The sequence below is a fragment of the Eumetopias jubatus genome, unplaced genomic scaffold (genome assembly GCF_037043125.1).
Source record: "Eumetopias jubatus isolate StellerSeaLion01/CBP00866 unplaced genomic scaffold, mEumJub1_p1.0 scaffold_10, whole genome shotgun sequence".
Lineage (NCBI taxonomy): Eukaryota > Metazoa > Chordata > Mammalia > Carnivora > Otariidae > Eumetopias > Eumetopias jubatus.
In genome coordinates this window covers 77,402,463-77,424,472 of record NW_028274816.1, presented here as the reverse complement: position 1 = coordinate 77,424,472, position 22,010 = coordinate 77,402,463, and the positions used below count along the sequence as shown (strand labels likewise).

The 22,010-nt window shown below is 51.0% G+C and overlaps 2 protein-coding genes and 5 non-coding genes across 7 annotated transcripts; 4 read left to right on the top strand and 3 right to left on the bottom strand.

Annotated features, from left to right (window-relative positions):
- Positions 1-6,138: 6,138 nt before the first annotated feature.
- TMEM107 (transmembrane protein 107) lies at positions 6,139-8,971 on the bottom strand. The gene is made up of 5 exons (XM_028125090.2): positions 8,735-8,971; positions 8,484-8,551; positions 8,278-8,378; positions 7,441-7,537; positions 6,139-7,187 (listed from the first exon to the last, which is right to left on the bottom strand). The coding sequence occupies exons 1-5, from the start codon at positions 8,819-8,821 to the stop codon at positions 7,118-7,120; spliced, it is 423 nt and encodes a 140-aa protein (XP_027980891.1). The 5' UTR covers positions 8,822-8,971; the 3' UTR covers positions 6,139-7,117.
- On the bottom strand, positions 6,144-6,279 carry LOC114225467 (U8 small nucleolar RNA). The gene has a single exon (XR_003612562.1). It is a non-coding gene; the product is annotated as a U8 small nucleolar RNA (small nucleolar RNA).
- Positions 8,972-16,394: 7,423 nt separating the features above from the next.
- Positions 16,395-16,466, top strand: TRNAW-CCA (transfer RNA tryptophan (anticodon CCA)). Its single transcript has one exon. It is a non-coding gene; the product is annotated as a tRNA-Trp (tRNA).
- A 404-nt stretch (positions 16,467-16,870) lies between these two features.
- TRNAS-GCU (transfer RNA serine (anticodon GCU)) lies at positions 16,871-16,952 on the top strand. The gene has a single exon. It is a non-coding gene; the product is annotated as a tRNA-Ser (tRNA).
- Positions 16,953-17,208: 256 nt separating this feature from the next.
- Positions 17,209-17,282, top strand: TRNAT-AGU (transfer RNA threonine (anticodon AGU)). Its single transcript has one exon. It is a non-coding gene; the product is annotated as a tRNA-Thr (tRNA).
- Positions 17,283-17,662: 380 nt separating this feature from the next.
- On the top strand, positions 17,663-17,736 carry TRNAI-AAU (transfer RNA isoleucine (anticodon AAU)). The gene has a single exon. It is a non-coding gene; the product is annotated as a tRNA-Ile (tRNA).
- Positions 17,737-18,438: 702 nt separating this feature from the next.
- Positions 18,439-20,281, bottom strand: BORCS6 (BLOC-1 related complex subunit 6). Its single transcript, XM_028124824.2, has one exon. It carries the CDS (start codon positions 20,211-20,213, stop codon positions 19,146-19,148), a length of 1,068 nt encoding a protein of 355 aa, XP_027980625.1. The 5' UTR covers positions 20,214-20,281; the 3' UTR covers positions 18,439-19,145.
- Positions 20,282-22,010: the final 1,729 nt, after the last annotated feature.

Genomic DNA, 22,010 nt, shown 5'->3' with positions numbered 1-22,010 from the left:
GATCATCAAAGCACAGTGTGTTTGTCAGTTAGACCTCAATAAAGCTGAAAAAAAAAAAAAGACAATAACCCAAAACATCAAGATCTTTGATGAAAGTAACAATCAAGAGACTTGCCAACACGGCTCAAACAGATTTCAGCCAAGAAGGAGAATCTGAGCGCTCTCCTGTTATGCAACTTCACTGGAAATAGCAGGAAACAGGCACTCATGTGATGTCATCGGGGATCTGCTTCTCCCTTTCTAAGCTTTGCTGGACTCTTGACTTAGCTTCATTTCCAGGCAGAAAACATCAGCGGCTGCGGGCTCACATTCTTTAAAAACGTTATAGTTTTGTCTTCTTAAATAATGTGTGTGCTTCAAGATTCCGCAAGTTCAGAAGAGCTCCTGGAGAAAATCTAACCTCCTGCCCTGTCTCCCTGCCCTCCAGCTTCTGTCCTCAACACCAATCTTCCCAGTTTCCGTGGCCTCCTTCCAGACCTTCCAGACACGTGCAGGGCCCATAGTTTCCTCTTTTTACCCAAATGGAAGCAAACCATAGGAACCATTCCACAAGGTCCTTTTGTCACTTAACATATGGAGATTGGTTTTTTTTTTTTAAGGTTTTTATTTATTTAAATAAACTCCGCACCCCATGTGGGTCTCAAAGTCATGACCCTGAGATCCGGAGTTCCACGCTCCTCCCACTGAGCCGGGGAGGGACAGGACCCCTCTTGGAGGTGGTTTCCTTCCTGGCTGCCTAGTATTACACTGTAACATAATTCCACCAATCTGTTGACAGGCATAGTTTGCCAACTCAAGCAAAGCTGCAAAGAATAATCTGCATGTTCCCAGTTCACCTACGTGCAAATGTGCAGGGCTAATTCCTAGGAGTGAAAATCCTAGGTCAAAAGGGTATGAGTATTCGTGATTTTGATTACTTTTGATTTCTGTGACTATTGCCAAATTGGGCTCTGTGAGTGTGTTACCCATTTTTGCTCCCACCAACAAAGAGGAGAGGCCTGTTTCCTTAAGCCCATACCCTCTTCAACTCTTTTTTTAAGATTTTATTTATTTATTTGAGACAGAGGGAGAGAGAGGGAGCGGGAGGGGGCACATGGGGGGGAGGGTCAGAGGGAGAGGTGGGCTCCCTGCCGAGCGGGGAGCCCGATGTGGGACTCGAACCCGGGACTCCAGGATCATGACCTGAGCCGAAGGCAGTCGCTTAACCAACTGAGCCACCCAGGCGCCCCCCTCTTTACCTCTTAATGAAACTTTTTGGGCATTACAAATTAAGTTAGACACGATTTGCATTTCTCTTATGGTAAATGAGTTTAGGCATCTTTTCATATATTTGAGAGTTCTTTATATTTCCTCTCCTGCGAAATATCCGTATAATTTTTCTGTCCTTTATTATTGAACTATTGGTGTATTTCTTTTTTTTAAAGATTTTATTTATTTGAGAGAGAGAGAGAGAGAGCACAAGAGGGGGGAGAGGCAGAGGGAGAGGGAGAAGCAGACTCCCCGCCGAGCTGGGAGCCCCTGACATGGGGCTCGATCCCAGGACCTGGAGATCATGACCTGAACTGAAGGCAGACGCTGAACCTTCTGAGCCACCCAGGCGCCCTATTGGTATATTATAGATTTGTAGATTTTCATGTTTCAAAATTAGCTCTTTCTCTGCAATATGAATTATATTTTCCCTAGACTGTCATTTATCTGTTAGCTTTTATGATTTTTTACCATGCATACTTTTTACGTTTTTAATCCATATTTAAATGCATCAGGCTTTTCTTTTAGGACTTCTGCGTTTTGTTTTCGTACTCAGAAAAGTCCTCTTCATTCCAAACTATTTACTGCCGTGGTATTCTTGCCAAAGATGCATACCCTCAATCCAAATGGAGGGACATTCGGCAAAACCACTCACCAGGACTCTCCAAATGTGTCAAGATGGTGAAAGGCAGAAAAATAGGAACCGAGGGACCATCTCAGGTTCAAAGCCTAAGAGTGACGAGTAAATGCGATGTGAAATCCTGATTTATTTATTATTTATTTTTTTAAAAGATTTTATTTATTTGACAGAGAGAGAGAGAGAGAGAACATTAGCAGGGGGAGCAGCAGAAGGAGAGGGAGAAGCAGGCTCCCCGCGGAGCAGGGAGCCCCATGCGGGGCTCGATCCCAGCACCCTGGGACCATGACCTGAGCCGAAGGCTGATTTAGAGGCTGAGGCAGAAAAGGGTAATTAGTGGGAAAGTTGGCAAAATTCACATCAGAGCTGTCGATGAGGTCATAGTATGGCCACAACGCTAATTTCCCGGTTTCCATAATCATGGCGCAGCCACGCAAGATGTTAACATCTGGAAGAGCTGGGTGAATGCTATACAGGAGATCTGTACCATTTTGCGACTTTTCAGTAGGTCTGAAATTAGTCAAGATAAAAGGTTTAAAATGTCAAGTTTTCTTTCAGTCCTTCTATGCTTGTATTTTTTCACACTGTCACCTTTGATCTACTGGTAATAGTGGTGTAAGGTATCGATCCATATTTTCCCCCCAGATGGCGACTCAATTTCCTAATAACCTTTATTGACTAATTTTTCTTTCCCCCACTGGCCTTTTATTTTTAAATTTATTTAACTTTTTTTTTCAAAAATTTTATTTATTTGTCAGAGAGAGAGAGAACAAGCAGGGGGAGCAGACAGAGGAAGCAAACTCCCCGCTGAGCAAGGAGCCCGACGCAGGACTTGATCCCAGGACCCTGAGTTCATGACCTGAGCCGACCCTTAACCGAATGAGCCACCCAGATGCCCCAAATCATCTATTTAATTTTTAAACTGTCAGAAATACATAAAATTTACCATCTTGACCATTTTCAAGCATACAATTCAGTACTGTTAAGTACATTCATGCTATTTTACAACCAATCCCCAGAATTCTTTTCATCTTGCAAAACTGAAACTCTCTACCCCGTCAACAATTCCTCACCCCCATCCCCTCAGCCCCTGGCATCCACCATTCTACTTTCTGTCTCTATGACTCTGACTACCCTCGGTACCTCAGAGAAGTAGAATCAAGCAGTATTTGTCTTCTGTGACTGGCTTATCCTGGTTGACGAGCTAACTTCAAAATAAAAATGAAAACCTATTTTTTCTTTTTAAAAAGTTTTTTTTTTTTTTAAAGATTTTATTTATTTATTTGACAGAGAGAGACACAGCGAGAGCAGGAACACAAGCAGGGGGAGTGGGAGAGGGAGAAGCAGGTCTCCTGCTGAGCAGGGAGCCTGATGTGGGACTCGATCCCAGGACCCTAGGATCATGACCTGAGCCGAAGGCAGACGCTTAACGACTGAGCCACCCAGGTGCCCTGAAAACCTATTTCTGATGCTAACTGGCAAAGCCTCTGGGGTGGACTAAGAGACGGAAAGTTGAAATGCTTGTAGTACCTACTTCTGGAGTTTGGGTGAAGGAAGTTAGGCACAGAGAGGTTAAGCGACCTGTTGCCAATCACACAGCCAAGAAGGGGAGGGACACTTTGAACCCTGGATGGGCTCCACAGCTTGCTCCCATGGTCTTTGCCCTGGACTAGGGCTCACATAAGAGAGCCTACACTTGGAAACCAGCAGCGTCTAGATTTGTTTGAGGACAAGAGGTGGGTGAAGCTATCCAAGGAACTGCTGATGAATGTTTAACCAGCTATCCAGGGGCGCCTGGGTGGCTCAGTCGGTTAGGTGGTTAGACCTGCCTTTGGCTCAGGTCATGATCCTGGGGTCCTGGGATTGAGCTCTGAGCCCTCAGCAGGGAGCCTGCTTCTCCCTCTCCCTCTGCCCCTCCCCTGCTTGTGCTCTTGTGCACACACTTTCTCTGACAAATAAAATCTTAAAAACAAAAAACAAAAAACCCACCACCAGTTCTCCAAAAATAGTATGCATTTATAAATGGTTATTATAAATCTTACTGAGTCAAAGGATGTGTAACAGAGGAGTTACAAATAATAATAAAACATACAATATTATTTATTGTAAATTCCACTCTTGCATTCATGACTTCATAGATGGAGTTGTGTCCCAACTCCAGGGGTATCTCCAGTATGAATGTTGGTTGATATTTTTATTTACATTTTTGAGTAAGACAAAAATGAAACATTGAGAATATGTTGAGACTTCACTCATTCCTCAATGACTTGACAAACTTCTTTGCTGAATCTGACAATAGTTTTCAACATCTGGGGGGATATTTCCTCCATTTTGTGTGCTATTCACAATGTAACAGACGTGACATTTTTAAATTTAATCTGCGTTATTAGCATTTTCTCCATCATCTTCTGAAATCTAGACAATCAACAAAGCCTGATATGTAGTGTTTGCCAATTTCTGTGGTATAAATCCTCCTACCAAGGCCAAATTCAAAATACCAACTTGATATCTATAGGAGTTGGGAAGAGAAACACAAGTAGTAGCCAACCCTTATATAGCACTCCCACCATACAAATACAATAAATGTAAATAAGCTCGAGAGCACATAATAGTAAAATGTAGAAAATAGGAACCTGAAACTAATGGAACATGTGTGTCAACTGTACTCAATAAAAATAAAATTCTTACAAACTAAAAAAAGAAGCAGAGGGAGCCTGGGTGGCTCAGTTGGGTAAGCGACTGCCTTCGGCTCAGGTCATGATCCTGGAGTCCGGGGATCGAGTCCTGCATCGGGCTCCCTGCTCAGCAGGGAGTCTGCTTCTCCCTCTGACCCTCTCCCCTCTCGTGCTTCCTATCTCTCATTCTCTCTCTCTCTCAAATAAATAAATACAATCCTTTAAAAAAAAGAAGAAAAAAAATAACCAGGAAGTAATGAGTTTTGAGTCGTACCTTTTTTTTAAATTTTATTTTATTTAAATGAGTATTACCTCTGTTTCTAAATATAATTTGTGAGTTTACATAATTTCTGATAATAGCTGTGGTGCAAGAGCCCACACATGTTTCTGAAAAACAAAAAGTCGGCTTTCCCAAATCATCGAACCACACCAGTGGGTGCGGGTGACAGCCAGATTGCAGTGGGATGTGACCTTCCTGAGCGGCCTGTAAGCCCGGCCGGCCATGTCCACCTTCCTTGGCCTCGGCAATCTGCCCCTCTACCTCTGCTCCAGCCACGCTCTGGGACCTCACTCCCCCACCTTGGGCAAAGTAGTCTCTACTCCCAAGCCTCTGCAATCCTCCCCTGGGGCACTTACCACAATGTGCTAGGCAGTTACTCTGGGAGTAGGGGGCAAGTGTTTGTCTTCGTGAGCCCCAGTAGCTGAGATGGCTGAGGCCGAGCATGGGTCCTCGTCACCACGACTCCCTCCGTACCCATCACAGTGCTCTGCAATAAGTATTTACTGAACACACGCTCAGGATGAAGGGCTGGGGGGACAAGAGTGTCGGGAAAGGCTGTGTGTGTGTGAGACACCACCTTGGATGCCTTCTGCTTGTTTAGGATGGCGTGGGTTCCACTATTCAGGGCTGAAAAATATAGAGAACCTTCCCGATTCGCTAGGAAATAGGACCTTGAAAACACTCATCCTGGGACAGGGCAACCCCTCCGACGACTGGTGCGTCTGCACAACGCCCAACAGTGTATTTCAGAAACTACCCCCCGTGTGCGTACAAACAGAACTGGGGGGTTCCCACCAAACCCCTGATGCCCCCCCAGGTAAGCTGAACCCCGGTTTCTGAGCAGGTGGTCTTTCCTGCCATGGAGAAAAAAAAGTCCGTAACATCAAGCACGAAAAAACACGAACAGGGAGTTGAGTTACATCCGTTCTCCAGAGTTAACTGGGACCGTGGAAGCTCAGGGAGTTGAGACACACGTCTATTCTCCAGAGTTAACTGGGACGGTGGAAGCTCAGAGGTAACACACACCTCATACCGGGCAGTGGTGTACGCTTCCGGAAAGATAAAGACCCCGCGTCCGTGAGCCTGAACCTTCGTAACACGGGCCACTACTAACCAATAACACCGGGACCAAACCCCCCGCGGAAAAACACCTTCCCCATTAAAACCCAAACACAATTAAAGCGGAGAAACCACACGTGGACTCCAAGACACACACAATTATTAACAGACCTTAACAGCAAAAAATACACAAAAAAACTCCCAACTTCTATACACACAAGATAAAAGTGGACCGTCAGACAGAATCAGACAGGAGCGACCGGGGTGTTGCAAGTCCCGGCCACGCAGAGACGCTAATCACGCATCATGCAAGCTCCAATCATCATATTCCGATCTGCCCTCCCGAAGGAGGAACAGGTAAGGATTATCCCACCTGACGATAAAATCGCGATCCTGCGTATTCCTTACTCAGGGCGAACGATGCCGCTTACGGCTAGGGTGAGTAAATATCGCGCTAGCCCCAGCAACTGAAGTTATCGAGGGTCTTCCATTTTATTGCTATATGTATTTACAGATATTAAAAAACATTCCCCCCCACAACTGGCTGCCAAAAAAACCCATAAACTAATCCTTCCCAGAATGCCCCACTCACGAGCTTGGCACCCTAACGGCAGACACCACTTGTATTTACATATCCCCGCCCACTTCCTGCCGCCAGACGCTACCGTAATGACCAAAATAAAAGCGAAACCCAGGATCTTACAGTCTGCAAGGCTGTAAAACAGCCTTCCGTTTCTTTCTTTCTTTCTTTCTTCTTTTTTAAATTATTTATTTATTTATTTGACAGAGAGACACAGCGAGAGAGGGAACACAAGCAGGGGGAGTGGGAGAGGGAGAAGCAGGCCTCCCACGGAGCAGGGAGCTCGATGCGGGCCCGATCCCAGGACTCTGGGATCATGACTTGAGCCGAAGGCAGATTCTTAAAGACTGAGCCACCCAGGCGCCCCAGCCTTCCATTTCTTTAGTAGTTTGTCCACCCCAATTCTCCCCTAAACGTTTTGTAAGTCTTGATCTTACTCTAAAGTATATTTTATTACATAGTACTAAATAAAACGCTGATCATCCCAGACTCGAGTGATAATTACCCTAACAGGAACACTGACATCCTCCACCAAATGCAGGAAGGCGGAGGACTGCAGACGGCCTTTCTTGTTCCGTGAATGGTGAGTGGTCCCTTGATCCTCCAACCTTCAATCCTATGCTCCCGTCATGAAGGTATCAGAAAGGTTTCTTTTTCAGCCCAAAGACGCTGACGAATAATGCCATTTCAGTGATAGCTGGGAGGGCACTGTGGACAGTAGGTGGTGAGTTCAAGGATCCTTCCAAAAAAAAAAAAAAAAAAAGAAACCCAAATCCCCAAACCAGAGACTCCACCCCAAAAGTGTAGGAGAGGGGGACTTCAAGAGACTATGCTGAGAGGCATGCTGAGTGGATCTGCTATATCGCACATGGAGGATATCCTGGATATGCCTTGGATGGGGGGAACCTTCAGATTGAATAAACCTTCCTCCCCCATCCCCAAACATTGGATGCTACCATACCTGCAGAAGACAAAAATGTACCAGTACGTGGTGCACTCCCAACGCTCGAATATGAAAAAGGACAGGGCCACAGATGCACTACAGTGAGCCCCAATGGCTTGGGAATGCACCAGAGTCAAGGAAAGCCTTTGGTTCAATAGGTGGTGATAAGCCAGAAAAGGCCGTTGCTGGGACGGGCGTCTGCACTCAGGTTCACCCCTAGCTCCCTCACCATCCTGCAACGGCAAGAGCCCGCAGCCCTGACTTCTCTGCGTTTTAGGACAGCCATATGAGTAGAGACCAGACAGAGCTGGGCCAGACAGCCAGAGAGCCGGTATCTAGGGGCTAGCCTGGACCCTTCAGATCCAGGAGCAGGCTCCCCTTCTACCCCAGGCACACAAGAAGGCTCGCAGTGACCCGATACACTGCTGGAATCATAGGCAGCGCCCCGGGCCTCCCAGTCTATACAACTCGAGCGTCAAGGGCCTTCCCTGATCCATCTTCCTCATTTCTGTCTTTCTCGTTTATTTATTTATCTTGCTGTCTCTTCTGAGTTTCCATAGTGCTTCTTCATACTTTACATGCTCACACTGAGTTACAGATGTCTGTCTGAGTATCTGCCTCTTCCTCAAGGTGGAAAACTGTGTTTTACTCCCATTTGGGATCTCCAGTGCCTGCTGCATGGCGGGAGCTTCACAAACTACTGAAGATCGTATTAAAACTTCCACATTGCCTAAGAAGATCTATCAACTGGAGAGACCGTTTGCCCCCGCCAGAGCGCACACCGTCGTGCCAGAAAAGCCGAGTTAGGTGGCTGGAGGGAGTCGAAATGGAAACGGGCCGTGCGTCAAAGGATACAGATGAGGCTCTGAGTGCTGTTGAACATGGAAACTCCGGAGAAGAAACCCGCCAGCTCCACAGCAAAGAGGCCCAGGGTGACGGAGAGCGCTACCACCAGCCTGAAGAGAGGAAAGGGGCTGGCTCAGGCCTCCGGGACTTCTTCAAAGACCCCCCCCACTCCCGCTACTGCTGAAGTCTGACCACCCTGCCCCCCAAGTGCTCACTGAATGTCCTGCTTCTCATACTCCTCCTGGGTGAACGTGAGAGGCAGGCAGGCCTGGATGTTGCTGTCCTGGGGAGCAGGGCAGAGAGGAAGAAAGTGAAAGAGGGGCGGGCTGCGGGGCAGCACTGGGGCCAGCGGGGGACGGGAGGGCTCGCCCCCGTGAGGTCGTGGGGAAGGGGCGCGGAGGGGCTGGGAGCACCCCTAAGGTGGGATTGGGGTGGGCGGCGGCAGGGGGGCGGCCGTGGGTCTTACCCGGGACCAGAACAAGGTGATGACGACCACCAGATGCGCCAGGAGCGTCAGGAAGCGAGAGGGCACGAGCCCCGAGATGCGGCCCATGGCCCCCCGGGGGCAGGGGTGCCGACTGCCGCGGAGGCCGCGCTCTGTGGGGCTGCAAGCTCAAGAAGGGCCACTCCTCAAGTCTCGCGGGCTGGCAAGCAAAAATTCGACGGACGCCTCCTTCGCGCTCGCGCCGGCGCCGCCCAGTTGCCTTGGCAACCGCGTCAGCGGGGGGAGCGGCCGGATCTCGGAAAATCTCGCGAGGGCAGTCAATTCCCGAGCGGCGGCGGCCTTGGTGTCTAGGGTGCCGCGCCAGTCGGGGGTCGGCCGCGAGGGGCGTCGTGCAGCCCTCGGTCGCCGCCGCGTGGCCCGGGAGGGCCCTCCGCCCGAGGTGCTCGCCGGAGACCAACGCCCCCGCCACGCCGGTCTTAAGGCGCCGGCGGGCCTGAGGCAGGGACACTCTCTCCCTCCTCCGCCTCCTTGTGGCTCCCCCACTGCCCTGGGCCCGAGCAGACGCGGGAACGAAACGCGGAGACGTGGATGCCCCTGCATTGCACGGCTGTCCCTTATTACATGGTCACGGGGTCCCTGATTATCCGAGGACCCCGGACCGGAACCTTCCTTGATTCTCTGACACCACCTCCCCCGCCCCCCACCGAGTCCCCAGACGACTTTGCTCGGATTGGCGAGGGAATCGCAGAGGGCAGAAAATGGCCAGCTCTCTACGTGGATGAGAGGCGCGTTTGGAGAAGGGAGTGGGTGACCGGGCGGAAGGGCAGGGAGCCCTGCTCCCCTGGGAGGCAAGGAGCGGGCGGCGACGCAGACTCAGCTCTGATTTCCTCTCTCCGAGGTGTGGGCACCCGACTTGGCCCAGCTGCGGTCCAAGAACCTCTATCAGCGTCCTCACTGACCTTGGGGCCTCAGCTGGGATCCTTGCAGAAGGCAAAGTTCTCGCCCGAGCTCCCTGCTCCCGGGTCAGGTCACAGCGTCCCCGGGACCTCCCCGGCCCATTTACCAGATCATCTCTCTTCCTCCTCTCCACCCCAGTGCTTTCAGGCCGGTCTAAGCTAAACACGCACGCCCAGGGGGCACTTCTGATTTCTAAATCCATTCGACAAATACCCGTTGACCAGCTAGCAAGTGCTGAGCTCCTGTTCTTGACAAGACAGAAGGCTCTACCTTCCTGGAGTTTATATTCTAGTCAGGGAGATTGACATGGACAGCAAACATGCGAACAAATAATAAATTCGCAGGGTAAGAGGTGCTATAAACATATTTTTAAAAGGGACACGCTAGAATAACAGATCGAGGAAAGACCCTCCGAAAAATGAGTCATTTAATCTTCAACTTTGTTGTAGTAAATGTCAGATTGAGAGGAAACACATTTCTCTGTTTGAGGACCCCAATATAATAAGCAGATTTCCTTTTTCTAAACCAGTGGGTAAAAAAATTCAGAACTCAAAGAGATAGCAAGGAGGTGTTTGTTCAAGGTCATGAAAGACAAAGACTGAAGAACTCAGGGATGTGACAAATTTGACTAGAGAAATATCATGGATCTTGGACCAGAAAAAAACAAAAAAACCCCACTTTCTTTCACTGCGAAGGAAACCAGTGGAACAATTGGCAAATTGGAATAAGATCTCTAGTTTAGATATCAGTATTATCCATGTTAATCTCCTGATTTTTGATAATTCTACTGCCTTTATGGAAGAGAATGTCCTTGCTAGAAAATACACACTATTTTAGGGGTAAAGGAGCATTATGTCTGCAATTTACTCTCAAATGGTTTGGAAAAATATGTGTCTATAGAGACAGAGAGGCAATGTTAGAGCGAACATGGTCTCGAAGGCACATGGGAATTCTCTGTATTATATATATATATATATTTTAAGATTTATTTATATGAGGGGCACCTGCGTAGCTCAGTCGTTAAGCGTCTATCTTCAGCTCAGGTCATGATCCCAGGGTCCTGGGATTGAGCCCCACATCGAGCCCCACTTTGGGCTCCCTGCTCTGCGGGAAGTCTGCTTCTCCCTCTCCCACTCCCCCGGCTTGTGTTCCCTCTCTCGCTGCGTCTCTCTCTCTGTCAAATAAATAAATAAAATCTTCATTTAAAAAAAAAAGATTTGTTTATTTGAAGGGGTGAGGGCCAGACTGGGAGGAAGAGAGAGAACCTCAAGCCGACTCTCCACTGAGCGTGGAGCCCAACAGGGGCCGGATCTCACAACCCAGAGATCATGACCCATGAGATCATGACGGGAGCTGAAACCAAGAGTCAGACGCTTAACCAACTGAGCCAACCAGGCGCCCCTTATATTTATTTTTTAAGTAAGCTCTACACCCAACCTAGAGCTTGAACTCCCGACCCCTGATCAACAGTCAGGTTTTCTATGGACTGAGCCAGCCAGGTGCCCCTCTCTGTATTATTTTTGCAACTTTTTGGTAAACCAGATTATTTAAAATAAAAAGTTTTAAATGATAACCCTTTTCTAAGGTTTCCTTCTGGGTCTTCTATAATATCATTGAGACATTAAATTGCTTTAAAAAAAGAAGGGATGATTTCTGGATTGGTGGTCCCTACATGTTAAACTCCTATATACTGAAACTATACAGTGACATTTTCCTATAAAACCACCTCTTTAGAGGGCAGTACAGCCTTAATCTCATAATGGAGACAACGTGGTCCCAAAACCCACAAAATAAAAAACGCAATCATTTAGACTTTTCAGAGGAATTACTTGTATAAAGAGTGAGATTCAGCCAAGTCTCTGACTTTTTTTACTCCAAAAATATTGGATGGTAATCAAATATTACCCTCACGGGTTTCTGAGTTCTCAGGTGTGTAGGGAGATTCTCTCTTTAACTGTTGAACCGTTTTAAAGTTCTGAAAATGTTTTCAAACCTCCGCCACCTCAGGAGGACAGGCAAAGTACAGTGGACCCCACTGCTTCTCTCCCTGGAGGTGACCCTCATCAGTATGAGACCCTCAAAACAAGTGACAGTGTTGACATCCTAAATACAATGAGAGGTGGGCTCCATGTGCTCTCCACCATGGAAAGCACAGCATAGCACGTGCGAAAACATTCTGAGCACGCAGATAAGATGCAAGGACTGAAGGGCTCCCCCCTCTGCCTATAACTCCTAAGACTTTGCTCCTGGGAACGGGAAGCCCAGGCTGTCAGAACCAACCTCCCCCAGTGACAGTTGATCAAGTGTGACTATTCACAGATGAAAGAAACACTGTCATCCGTCGGAAGTGAGCAAAACCCAGGACCTGTTTTTGCAAGATTTTCCAAGGTCCCAGAACAAATAGAACGAAGAGAAGGAGTCAGCCAGCCGTGTGAAGATGTGGGGAAAGAACTTTCCAGACAGAGGCACAGCAAGGGCAAAGGTCCTTAGGTGGGAACGAGGCCAGTACGTTCATTTAACAGAAGGGAAGCTAGTATGTCTGAAGGCTAGTAACAGCGGGGGGTAGAAGAGAAGAGGGTGGGGTGGGGTGGGGTGGGGTGGGGTGGGGTGGGGTGGGATGGACAGACACGGTGCATGGCCTTGCAGCCAGGGGGAGGGACCTGGTCAGGTCTGTATTCTAGAAGATGACTTTGGATGCAATGTGGAGCATCGATTTTGAGATGTTAAGTAGCAGGCTTGCGAAGAAGCTGCATAGTGATCCCAGGACAGACAGAATGAGATTGGACCAGGGTGGAATAAAGAAAGTGGAGCAAAGTGTAAGGAATCAAGAGATCATTAAAAGATAAGAAGGTCTAAACTTGGGGCTATGAGTGGATGAGAAAAGGAAGGGGTCAAGGAGGACAGATTGGGCTCCCATAGCTGGAAGTGTGGGGCATTCTGTTTATAATAGGCTTCCTGCCTAGGGAACCTACTAGACAGTAAGAACTGGGTAGTCACTTTTCACACTATGAATTAATGAACAGTGAGCAGGCATTCAGGTCTGTCCTGTCACTCTCTATGATCTTGGTTCCCAGAAGCCTGTCCCACAGAGGTCACACAAAAGTAAGTGTTAGAGCCACCTTGTGGCCACAGAAGGTACTGCTGGTGACCTGGTACGTCCTTCCCTAAGCGGGATCCAAGGGCTCCACGGCTGGAACCCACCTGTCCTAACATTTGATCTGGTCAGAAAAGCTCAGGGAAATGTTTTTTATCATGGAAAAACTCAAACATATGTAAAAATAAAGAAAATAGAAGGATGAACCCCTTCGAAGCCTGCCATTCTGCTCCAAAAATCACCAACACATTGCCAACCTTGTTTCAGCTAGATTCCCAGCTCCCTCCCAGCCCCGCTAGGTTATTGCCAAGCAAATCCCAGGCATCACCAAATAGCTCAGACTGCCCAATATCCATCATATAGACATATGACGAAGTCCACATATTACACTTGGTTGATGTGTCTCTTAAATCTTTTTTTTTTTTTTTTTAATCGTAGGTTCTTCTGCCTTGTTCTCCTTCCTTGCAATTTCTCTGATGAAGACACTGGGCCGTTTGTGGGCAGTGCTCTGGTCCTGTCATTTCACACGTTCCTCTATGTCCTGTGTTTTCTGTAAACTGGTTGCTAGATCTAGTGGTTGATGAATCTCACATTCGATTTTCTGGTAAATAGACATCACGGGAGTTGGCCTGTATTTCTTATTCTATCACATCAGGAGGCGCCTCCTGACTGCTTGTCTCTCTTTTTTCCCATGTTAGATGTGAGCGGTGGATTCAGGTGTAGTCAGACTGAGGCAAGCATTATAAAGTTCCCATCAGTTTTTCACCTACTGGTTTAATTGATCACGGCTGCCTAGCTTCATTATTTCAGGAGGAGTTGCAAAACGGGGATGTCTTAATTGCATTGTTCCTTTCTGCATTTGTCGCCTGCTATTCTTCTATAAATAAGAATGTGCCTTCATCCACCCGTTTACCTTGAGATACAGGTCATACAGGAAAAGCTGGATACATGTGTGATTTCTTTTTCCCCATTCATTTACCGGTTTTCAGAATAATAAGTCGATTCCCTACCATCTTCCAAAAGGGATCAATTAGTTGTTTTTAGGATCATTGTGAACGGGTAGATTTAACATCGTTTGTGGGTTTTGTGGGGCAGCACCTACTCGGCTTCAGGCAATTGTTTTAAGGAGATAGAAATCCAGTGTTGCCAGGTTTCTGGGAGTTTTGTTGTGGTTGTTGTTTTCTGGGGTTTTTTGTTTTGTTTTGTTTTTGTGTTTTTTTTTTTAAGAGAGGCCAGAAATCCAGATTCTTACTCCAGTTATAAATGTTAGTATCCAGCTTAACGGTGAAAAAAATGAAGAGGGAGAAAAATACCCCTGATGACAACAGCATGCAACAGCCTCAAGTCACCAGCTTTCAGCCTCTGGATCAGCACTGTCCGAGAGACCTTTCTATGACAGAAATATTTCATATTGTCTCTGTCCAATGTGGTAGCCAGCTAGCTCCATGGGGCTAATGAACACTTGGAATGCAGCTAGCGGGACTAAGGAACTGAATTTTTAAATTTCAGCTTAATTCGAAAAGCCGCATATTGAATAGCCACCCTAGTGGCTACCATATTGAGCAATGCAGCTCTGGACAGAATAATCTATTGGTTTCTAAAACTTGGAAGCTGGTGGGATAAATGGAGATTTAAACATCCGAGAATACTCTGGATGGTGACCCTGGACTGATAATTCCTCACACCTGCTACAGAACGTTTCTGAGCCTAGAACTCAAGTCCACAGTCCCTGGTACCATATTCGCTGACCCAACTTCCCCTTCTAGCAAAAATTTCCACCTCACCCCATGCTCTTCAGCTACTCAGACACGTCTCCTTCCTCTATAAAGCAGGCTCTTGCCCACCTAGTGCTTTTGCCAAATCTATCCGTCCTTAATTTCACAAATGTTTATTGAATACACATGATACTCCAGGTATTGTATGGGGTGCTAGGAATACATATTTCCTTCTCCTGAGTAACTTAGAGTGTGGTGAGGGAAACAGTTAAAAATAGTGCTTTAAAGTGTTATCCTGGAGGAGACACATCACAGGCCTCCTCCCCCAGATGGGGGGAGAAGTAGGGAGCAGGGAGCTTTTGAATTGAGTCTTGAAGGGTATGTTAAGGGTCATCCAGATGAAGGACAGTGGCACAGAGACACGGGGCACAAAAATGAGTTTAAGGAACTATAAATGAGTCACCGTAGCTGTCTCCTGGGAGGTGAGGTGGCAGTGGTTGAAGAGTCAGGCAAGGACCACATATTAATAACAACCATAATAACTGATTTATGACCAGTGAGGTTCTGAGCACTTTATCTTGGCAAATAAACTACTAGTGATCCATCACAGTCTTTACCATTTTCCGGATGGGGACATGGACACGCAAGGAGGTTCAACAACGAGCTCAAATCACACGACCAGTAAGTAGGAAAGCCTTTATGTGAATATTGGCAACCCCCTTCCAGGGCCCACTTAATAAGTTTGTGGCCTTGGGGACCCAGCCAATAAGTTAAGACCTAATCTCGAAGGGGATGGGGCACTGGTTTTATGTTCGCATTTTAAAAAGATGATCCTCTTTGGCTGTTCTGGAGGTAGAGACATCAGAGAGGAGTCTATTACAATAATCCAGCAAGAGAAGGTGGGGAATGAGAGCCGGCGGGAGAATTATGAAGGAAAATGGAATTGACAAGACTTGAGGACTGGGAATGGGGAGGGAGAGGGAGGAGTCAAGAGGAGACAGGCTGGGAGTGTAGAGGGAGTGGGAAGGAAGGATGCCCGAGTCAATGAAAGTCACGTCGGAGAGACGTTGTGTGTGTGGGGGGGGTGTGTGTCATCTCTGTGGTCTCTGAGGACTTTGGGAGGCACTGTACCGAATGCACAGACATTTGACTTGGAAGGGAAGGAGGGAGACACAGCATATGACCTCTTTCCTCGTGTTGGCCTGTTGAACGGCTCGAGAGGCAAATGGGGGTCTCTGCTAGCTTCCAGTACCCCTTTCTGAAAGCTGCCAGCTTCATCTCACCTGGGGAGCTCTAAAACATGCTGACATCTGTCGTGATCGAAATCAGAACAGTGGTTGCCTCTGGGAGGGGGCAGGGAGGAACTTTCTGGGGGGTGCAGGAAATGTCCTATACCTTGAATGCGTTGTGGGTTGCTTTTGTAAAAATTTACCAAAACACACACGTCAGGTCTGTGTATGTCACTGCATGTAAATGATTCCCCAGAACCGTAACGAGCGACGAAATTACCCGCTGGCCTTTGAAATCAGTCTCCGAGCCGGGGGCGGGTGCCGGGGCAGGCAGGCCCCGCGGACGCCGGGAACGCGCAGCCGGGAGGAGACGCGTGGCTGCAGGAGCTGGGCTCGCGCCCCGCAGGTGCCGGGGGCTCCGGCAGCGCTCCCACACGCTCCCTCCGCCCGTCCCCGCCGGGCTGTGCGCTCCGGGGACCCCGGGGGACAGCCCGGGGCCAGGTGCTCGGGGGCAGGATTCCGGGGGCGGGGCCCCGCGGGACGCACGAGGCGGGAGGGACCGCGCACCCCTCACGCCGCGGGAGCTTAGGAACTCCGGAAGGCCCTCGGCTCTCAGCCTCGGTCGCCGGGACCCCGGCCGGCCGCCAAGTGGCCATGGGGAGACCTGTCCAGCCCTCCGGCCGGCCGACCTCGTGGCGCAACGGTAGCGCGTCTGACTCCAGATCAGAAGGTTGCGTGTTCAAATCACGTCGGGGTCAGCTCTGCTTTTTCCCGCTAGGGCTTCCGTCACTTTTATTTATTCCCCTCCCCGGCGTGTCCACCTACCCTCGAGCGCCGGCGCCCAGGTCGGAGCCGCGCCTCGCAGGGCCGGGACGGCGAGCGCCCCTGGCGCCACGTCCCGAGCCGCCCCGTCGGGGGAGCCCAGATCTCGCCGGCTGGTGCGCGCGGATCCAGGTCCCGCAAGCGCGGGCTGGGGGCAGGGCTCCGGAGGACTGACGCGCGCGGCGGGTCGCTGGGTCCGGAGGGGAGAGGGTGGAGCGCGCGCGGGCGGGAAGGTCGCTCGGCGACGGAGACGAGCGCGCGGTCCGCCACGTGGGCGGGTCCGGCGGGCGGGAGGACGAGTTCAGGCCCCAGAGAGAAGAGCGGAAGCCGCTTCTCGGCGGACGAGGTGGCCGAGTGGTTAAGGCGATGGACTGCTAATCCATTGTGCTCTGCACGCGTGGGTTCGAATCCCATCCTCGTCGGCGTGCGATTGTCGCAGCCGGGGTTCAGTTTTGTCATCCCAAAGCAAGAATTTCTCTTGTTACCTCCCACCTGCCCCGGTTCCATTTCCGCGTCACCCCAGTACTCCGCGGTACCTCACCAACCGTGGTTTTCGTCCCTTCTACTCCGTTTTCCAGGACGGCCAAAGCTTGGTTACCAGGGGGCACCTGGGCATCCACTCACCTGCAGGAGAGCTAACCTGGCCAGGGAAAGAGGGCACGTAAGTCCCCAACGGTGGGTGCCGTGGCTTAGTTGGTTAAAGCGCCTGTCTAGTAAACAGGAGATCCTGGGTTCGAATCCCAGCGGTGCCTCCGCGTTCTACTGCTTTTGCGAAGAGCCTGTGGGCATCCACAGATCCATCACCGTCCCTCCCGGCATCTACCAGGAGCCTTTGGGTGGCGCTTTCCATTCCTGGCGTTTTGTGGTTGCGTGAGCGGAAGCCGCGTGCTTGTTGCCAAGCTGGGGATCCCTATTTGCGCCCTGCTGACCCATGCCGCCGAGCACCAGAGTAGCATCTGTGCTTGCCCGGATGTTGCCTTGCTGTTACTTTCCCAGACGCTCAGTGATTCCGCCTGCATGTCTTTTTTGCGTCTCTCAGAACGGTCCTGTCCATTTCCAATTTTTTCTGAAGACAAGACCGATCAGTAATATAAATTCTATATAGCTCCAGAGGGAAAACCAGACGATAACTGGCCGGTTAGCTCAGTTGGTTAGAGCGTGGTGCTAATAACGCCAAGGTCGCGGGTTCGATCCCCGTACGGGCCAGAAACATGTGACGTGTTCTTTTTGTTTTGTTTTTTTTTTTTTTTTAACTTTTCACCGCTATAGTTTGTTACCGGGGAAGGTTTGTGGAGCAACATTTCCAATTCCAGAACTTTTCACACCCAAAATAGAATCATGTTGAAATTCAGTCCAAGATGGCACTGCCTTGGGGGAGGAGGAGGAAGGTTTAATAAAACTAGAGTTCCTTCTGTGATCTCTATTTATAACGCTCCCGGCCATAACGTGGAGCTCCTGGAACTTACTATGTGGACAGGAAGCTTGGAGACGATTGGAATGAACATGACACTGATCGGCGGAGGGTGGGAAATGTGGTCAGGAATGGCGGTAACAAGCGTTTCCAGTCTTCCTCCTGAGTCAAGATGTCCAGTTCACCCAGCCCCTGCCTGTCCCCTTCCAGATCTGAGAAGACAGCCCCTTCCCTTTCGGTACCGGAACACCCTGCTTGTGTTTCTGCTTTTACTGGATCCCGGAGCCCAGATCCGTGTCTCTCACGTGCCCCACCTCCCGCGTCTGCCCCCCTCCCCCATCACAGTGCTGCCTGACAGCAGGAACCATATACCCTTGCCCATGTACTCCCGCCCGGCACCCAGCATCGGTCAAGAGAGCTCCACGAAAGAGACCGACCCTCATCCCCGCTCCTTCAGCTCATCAATCCCTGGAACCCCACACAGACACACCTCAGCCTTAGCAGCAGCACTTTAATTCCACAAAAACTCAGAAAGCCAAAACTGATTAGAACACTCCACAACAGGTGGGCTTCAAAACCAGCAACAATTCTGCCTGAACCCTGAGAGCAGTGAGACCCCTCCCACCTCACCCCCTCTACCATGCAATGCATTCCTTCTAGTTCCACCCCAGTTCTGGCTGGGGAAGGGGGGATGGTAGGGGGCCAGAGGGCAAGAAGCAGGGAGTTATCCATCTGCAGGTGTGCATCCTTCTCTGCATGGCCTGTGGCCAAGGACCACTCAAGCTCCCACAGCCCCTGGCACCTGAGATGTGGCCAATGGAGTCAGGGTGGCCACAGTCGGGGCTGGAGCCTCTTCTGTTCTCCTTTCTTGACCGCATATGGCAGTCATGTCTCCCAAGCCGAGACCTAAAGCCCTGGGTTCCCAGAGATGGTGCTCTCGCTGGAGAAGAGAGTTGAGAACAAGGTCGCTACAGATGGCCAACTTAATAGAAGCAGAGCATCATCCCCTCCCACCAGGAGAGGCTTCAGAACTTCCCCCATATACACCTGAATAAGGCCCAGCGAGTGGTCGCAGACCTGCTAAATGCGTCTGGAAGAGCCTCCAATACATAGGCCTCCCCTCAGCGGGCAGTTCCCACCAGGGCTCCTTGAAGAGTCCTTAGGATCCTGCTGGGCCCTGGCTTGGCCACTCCTGCCCTCCCGGTCACTTGCACAAGGCCTCCAACACCTCCAGGGTGCGTCGGATATCCCGGACTTGGCGCGCCAGCCCCTGAACTGGCTGCAGAGCCCGCTCCAGCTCTTCACAGCGCGCCAGCAGGGTGTACATGCCCTTGATGCTCATGTCCACCGCTTCGCCTAGGGAGTCCACGGCGTCGCGGTAGGTCTGGATGCAGCCCACGCTCAGCGCGGTCAGCTCCTGCACCGCGCCACCCAGCCCGCGCAGCAGACGGTCCACCCTGCCGCCCAGCTCCCGACTCAGCCGCTCCAGGTCCCGCAGCACGTCGGGATCGATGGGGGGGATGGCCGGAGTGGGCGCGGGCTTTGCACAGGGCCGCGCCGGGGCAGGGGGCGGGGGTTGAGGGGCGCCGCTCAGACGAATCTTGAGTTGCAGGTTGTTGGCCACGAAGTGGGTGAGGTCGCCATGGCGGCTCACCGTGCCCTCGAGCTCCAGGGGGCTGGAGATGGTGGCGCGGCGCCCGCCGCCCGCGCCAGGCTCGGCACCCCCTGCCGACCCGGCGCCGCCGCACGCCCCACTCAGCCCGTCCAGGCTGCGGCTGTCCTGAAGGCGGCTGGAGAACGAGCGGCCAGCCCTGCCGGCCGCCGCCGCCTCCTCCTCCTCGTCTTCCTCCCGCGGCTCAGCCTCCATCCCGCTGCCTCCCGGGCTCCCTCGACGGCAGCCCCTCTCGGATGCAGGCTCGTCCTCCGGCGGCTCAGGGTCCTGGCACCCAGAGGACCCGTGCGGGTCGGGCTCCGGACCCGGCGCCCCCCGGCGGCTCCCTGGCGCGGACGGCGTCCCTCCGCGGCCCGGCTCGTAGTCCCGAGCCTCCCGCTCGGCCCGGTGGACGGCGCCGCGGCTCGAAGTCTTCGGGGACGCCGCGGGGTGGTGACTCGCGCCCCCAACGTTCTCGGCCTCTTCCTGCCCGGACACCGGGAGGCCTGAGGGCGGCGCAGAGGGTGCTCGGCCCAGCCCGCCGCCGAAGATCGCGGCTTGCTGTTCCCCCAGAGCCAGAAGGTCCGCCTCGGGCCCAGGCCGCCCCCGGGACGACTCCATGCCGCAGTTCGGGGCAGGAACCGAGGAACTGATTCGCCCCGACTCGGGCGGCGTTGGCGGCGCCTTTAAGGGGCGTTGGTAGAGGCGCGCGATTGGCAGCCGGCTGACAATGGTCAGGACAGGAAGAACACTCTGATTGGTCGCTGTGACCAGGAAGTCTCGGAAGAAGAGCTGTTATTAGGCAGCCGAACACACGTGAGAGCCGGCGGTGCGGTGCGAAGGAGGTGACAGCTGCCCTCGTTGCTCTGCCCCCTCAGGATGAGGCGGGGCAAGTCTTAAAGATCAAGGTCCTGAAATACCCGAGTCCTCCGGGGCGGGGCTCAGACTCCTTCCACCCACAATTGTCACGCCCACAGTTGTTGCTTAGCCAACACACCCAGTGGGCACCAGAGTTGCGGCTCCTAGAGAGTTTGTGGGGATGAAAAGAATCTTTCCTGCTTGGACCATCGGGATTGAACCAATTTAGTCCATCGGGAGGGATGCAACCGGAATCCCCAGCAGAGCACGAATGGTTGGGTCCACCATCCTCGGCTCACCGACCTGCAGAAGAACTGCCCTGAGCGACTCACGATGGTCAGTCAAGTCGGCTTAAGGGCTTTCCTGTGCTTTTGCCACTCTGTCCTCTGTCTCCGGCCCCCTCCACGTTGGAGGATCTCTCCGCTTGGAGGATGGTGTGTGATTTTGCCACGAGATAAAATATTCAATAAACGAATGGCTCTGCACGGAGATCGGAGCCCTGGTACCATTCTTCTGATCCCAACTCTTCCTTCTCTTCCCTTCGTTGGTCTCGCTGGAGCCACACTGCCGGCCCCCTCGCTGTTCTTCTGCCTCAGGGATTTACCCTTGCTCTTCCTTTTTTTTTTTTTTTTTTTAAGTCTGAGTCTACCAAGGAAAATTTCAACTTCAGTTCCTTATTTATTCAAATATCACCTTTTCAGTGCGGCCTCCCCTGATAACCTGTTTAAAATTGCAGCCGCTTTCCCCAGCAATCCCCGCTTTCCCTTCCCTTCCTTTTGTGCGTGGCATATACTATATACTTGCTTACTTGCTCATGTAAGCTCCTTGAGGGTAATGGTTTTCTGTAGGGCTTTTTTTTTGGTCTGTTTTGATCCGTATCCGCAGTGTTTAGGGTGCGTAGCATATAGTAGGCGCTGCGTAAATATGTATTAAATGACCACAAACCATTGATTTCCTCTTTGTGACTTGAACACATTCAAGATGTGTTTCTGTCACTTGTACCCAGAGTCCTGACTAATAAACCATGAGGTCCCCCCTCTCTGGGGCTGGCCCCCCAACCCCGTCTTCCCTTTACCCCTCAGCAGGCAGACATTCTTTATTCAGCAAGTGATAGAAAACACAAGTTGGACCAACACTAACGTTAAAACAAGGAGACTGCATTGTGTCATGCGATAATGGTCTCAAGACGAGAGAGAGTGTGCTCAGAGAAGCTTGGGTCCAGTGCCCTAGGACTGTCACAAAGGAACTGGCTTCTGTCTGCGGGGGCAGCCTTATCCCAAGTGGCTTCCTCATGGTGGCAAGATGGCCGCTCTTTGTCATTCTTCGGGGGTTGTATTGGTCTCCTTGGGCTGCTATGACAAAACACCATAAACTGGGTGTCTTAAACAACAGACATTTATGTCTCACACTTCTAGAGTCTGGGAAGCCCAAGATGCCAGCTGATGTGGTCCCTGGTGAGACCCCTCTTCCTGTCTTCTCCATGTGCCCTCACATGGCGAAGAGAGAAAGCTAGCTCTCAGCCTCTTCTTAGAAGGGACTAAATCCTATTGTAAGGACCCC

Bases quoted from the DNA above. Each gene is read 5' to 3' on its own strand.
- TMEM107 (XM_028125090.2), bottom strand. From the start codon at position 8,821: ATGGGCCGCATCTCGGGGCTCGTGCCCTCTCGCTTCCTGACGCTCCTG. The intron at 8,379-8,483 runs GTGAGCACTTGG...TCCTCTCTTCAG, and splicing joins TATGAGAAGCAGGACATTCA to GCTGGTGGTAGCGCTCTCCG. The intron at 7,188-7,440 runs GTATGGTAGCAT...TACTGTCCACAG, and splicing joins TACATTTTTGTCTTCTGCAG to TGCCCTCCCAGCTATCACTG.
- BORCS6 (XM_028124824.2), bottom strand. From the start codon at position 20,213: ATGGAGTCGTCCCGGGGGCGGCCTGGGCCCGAGGCGGACCTTCTGGCT.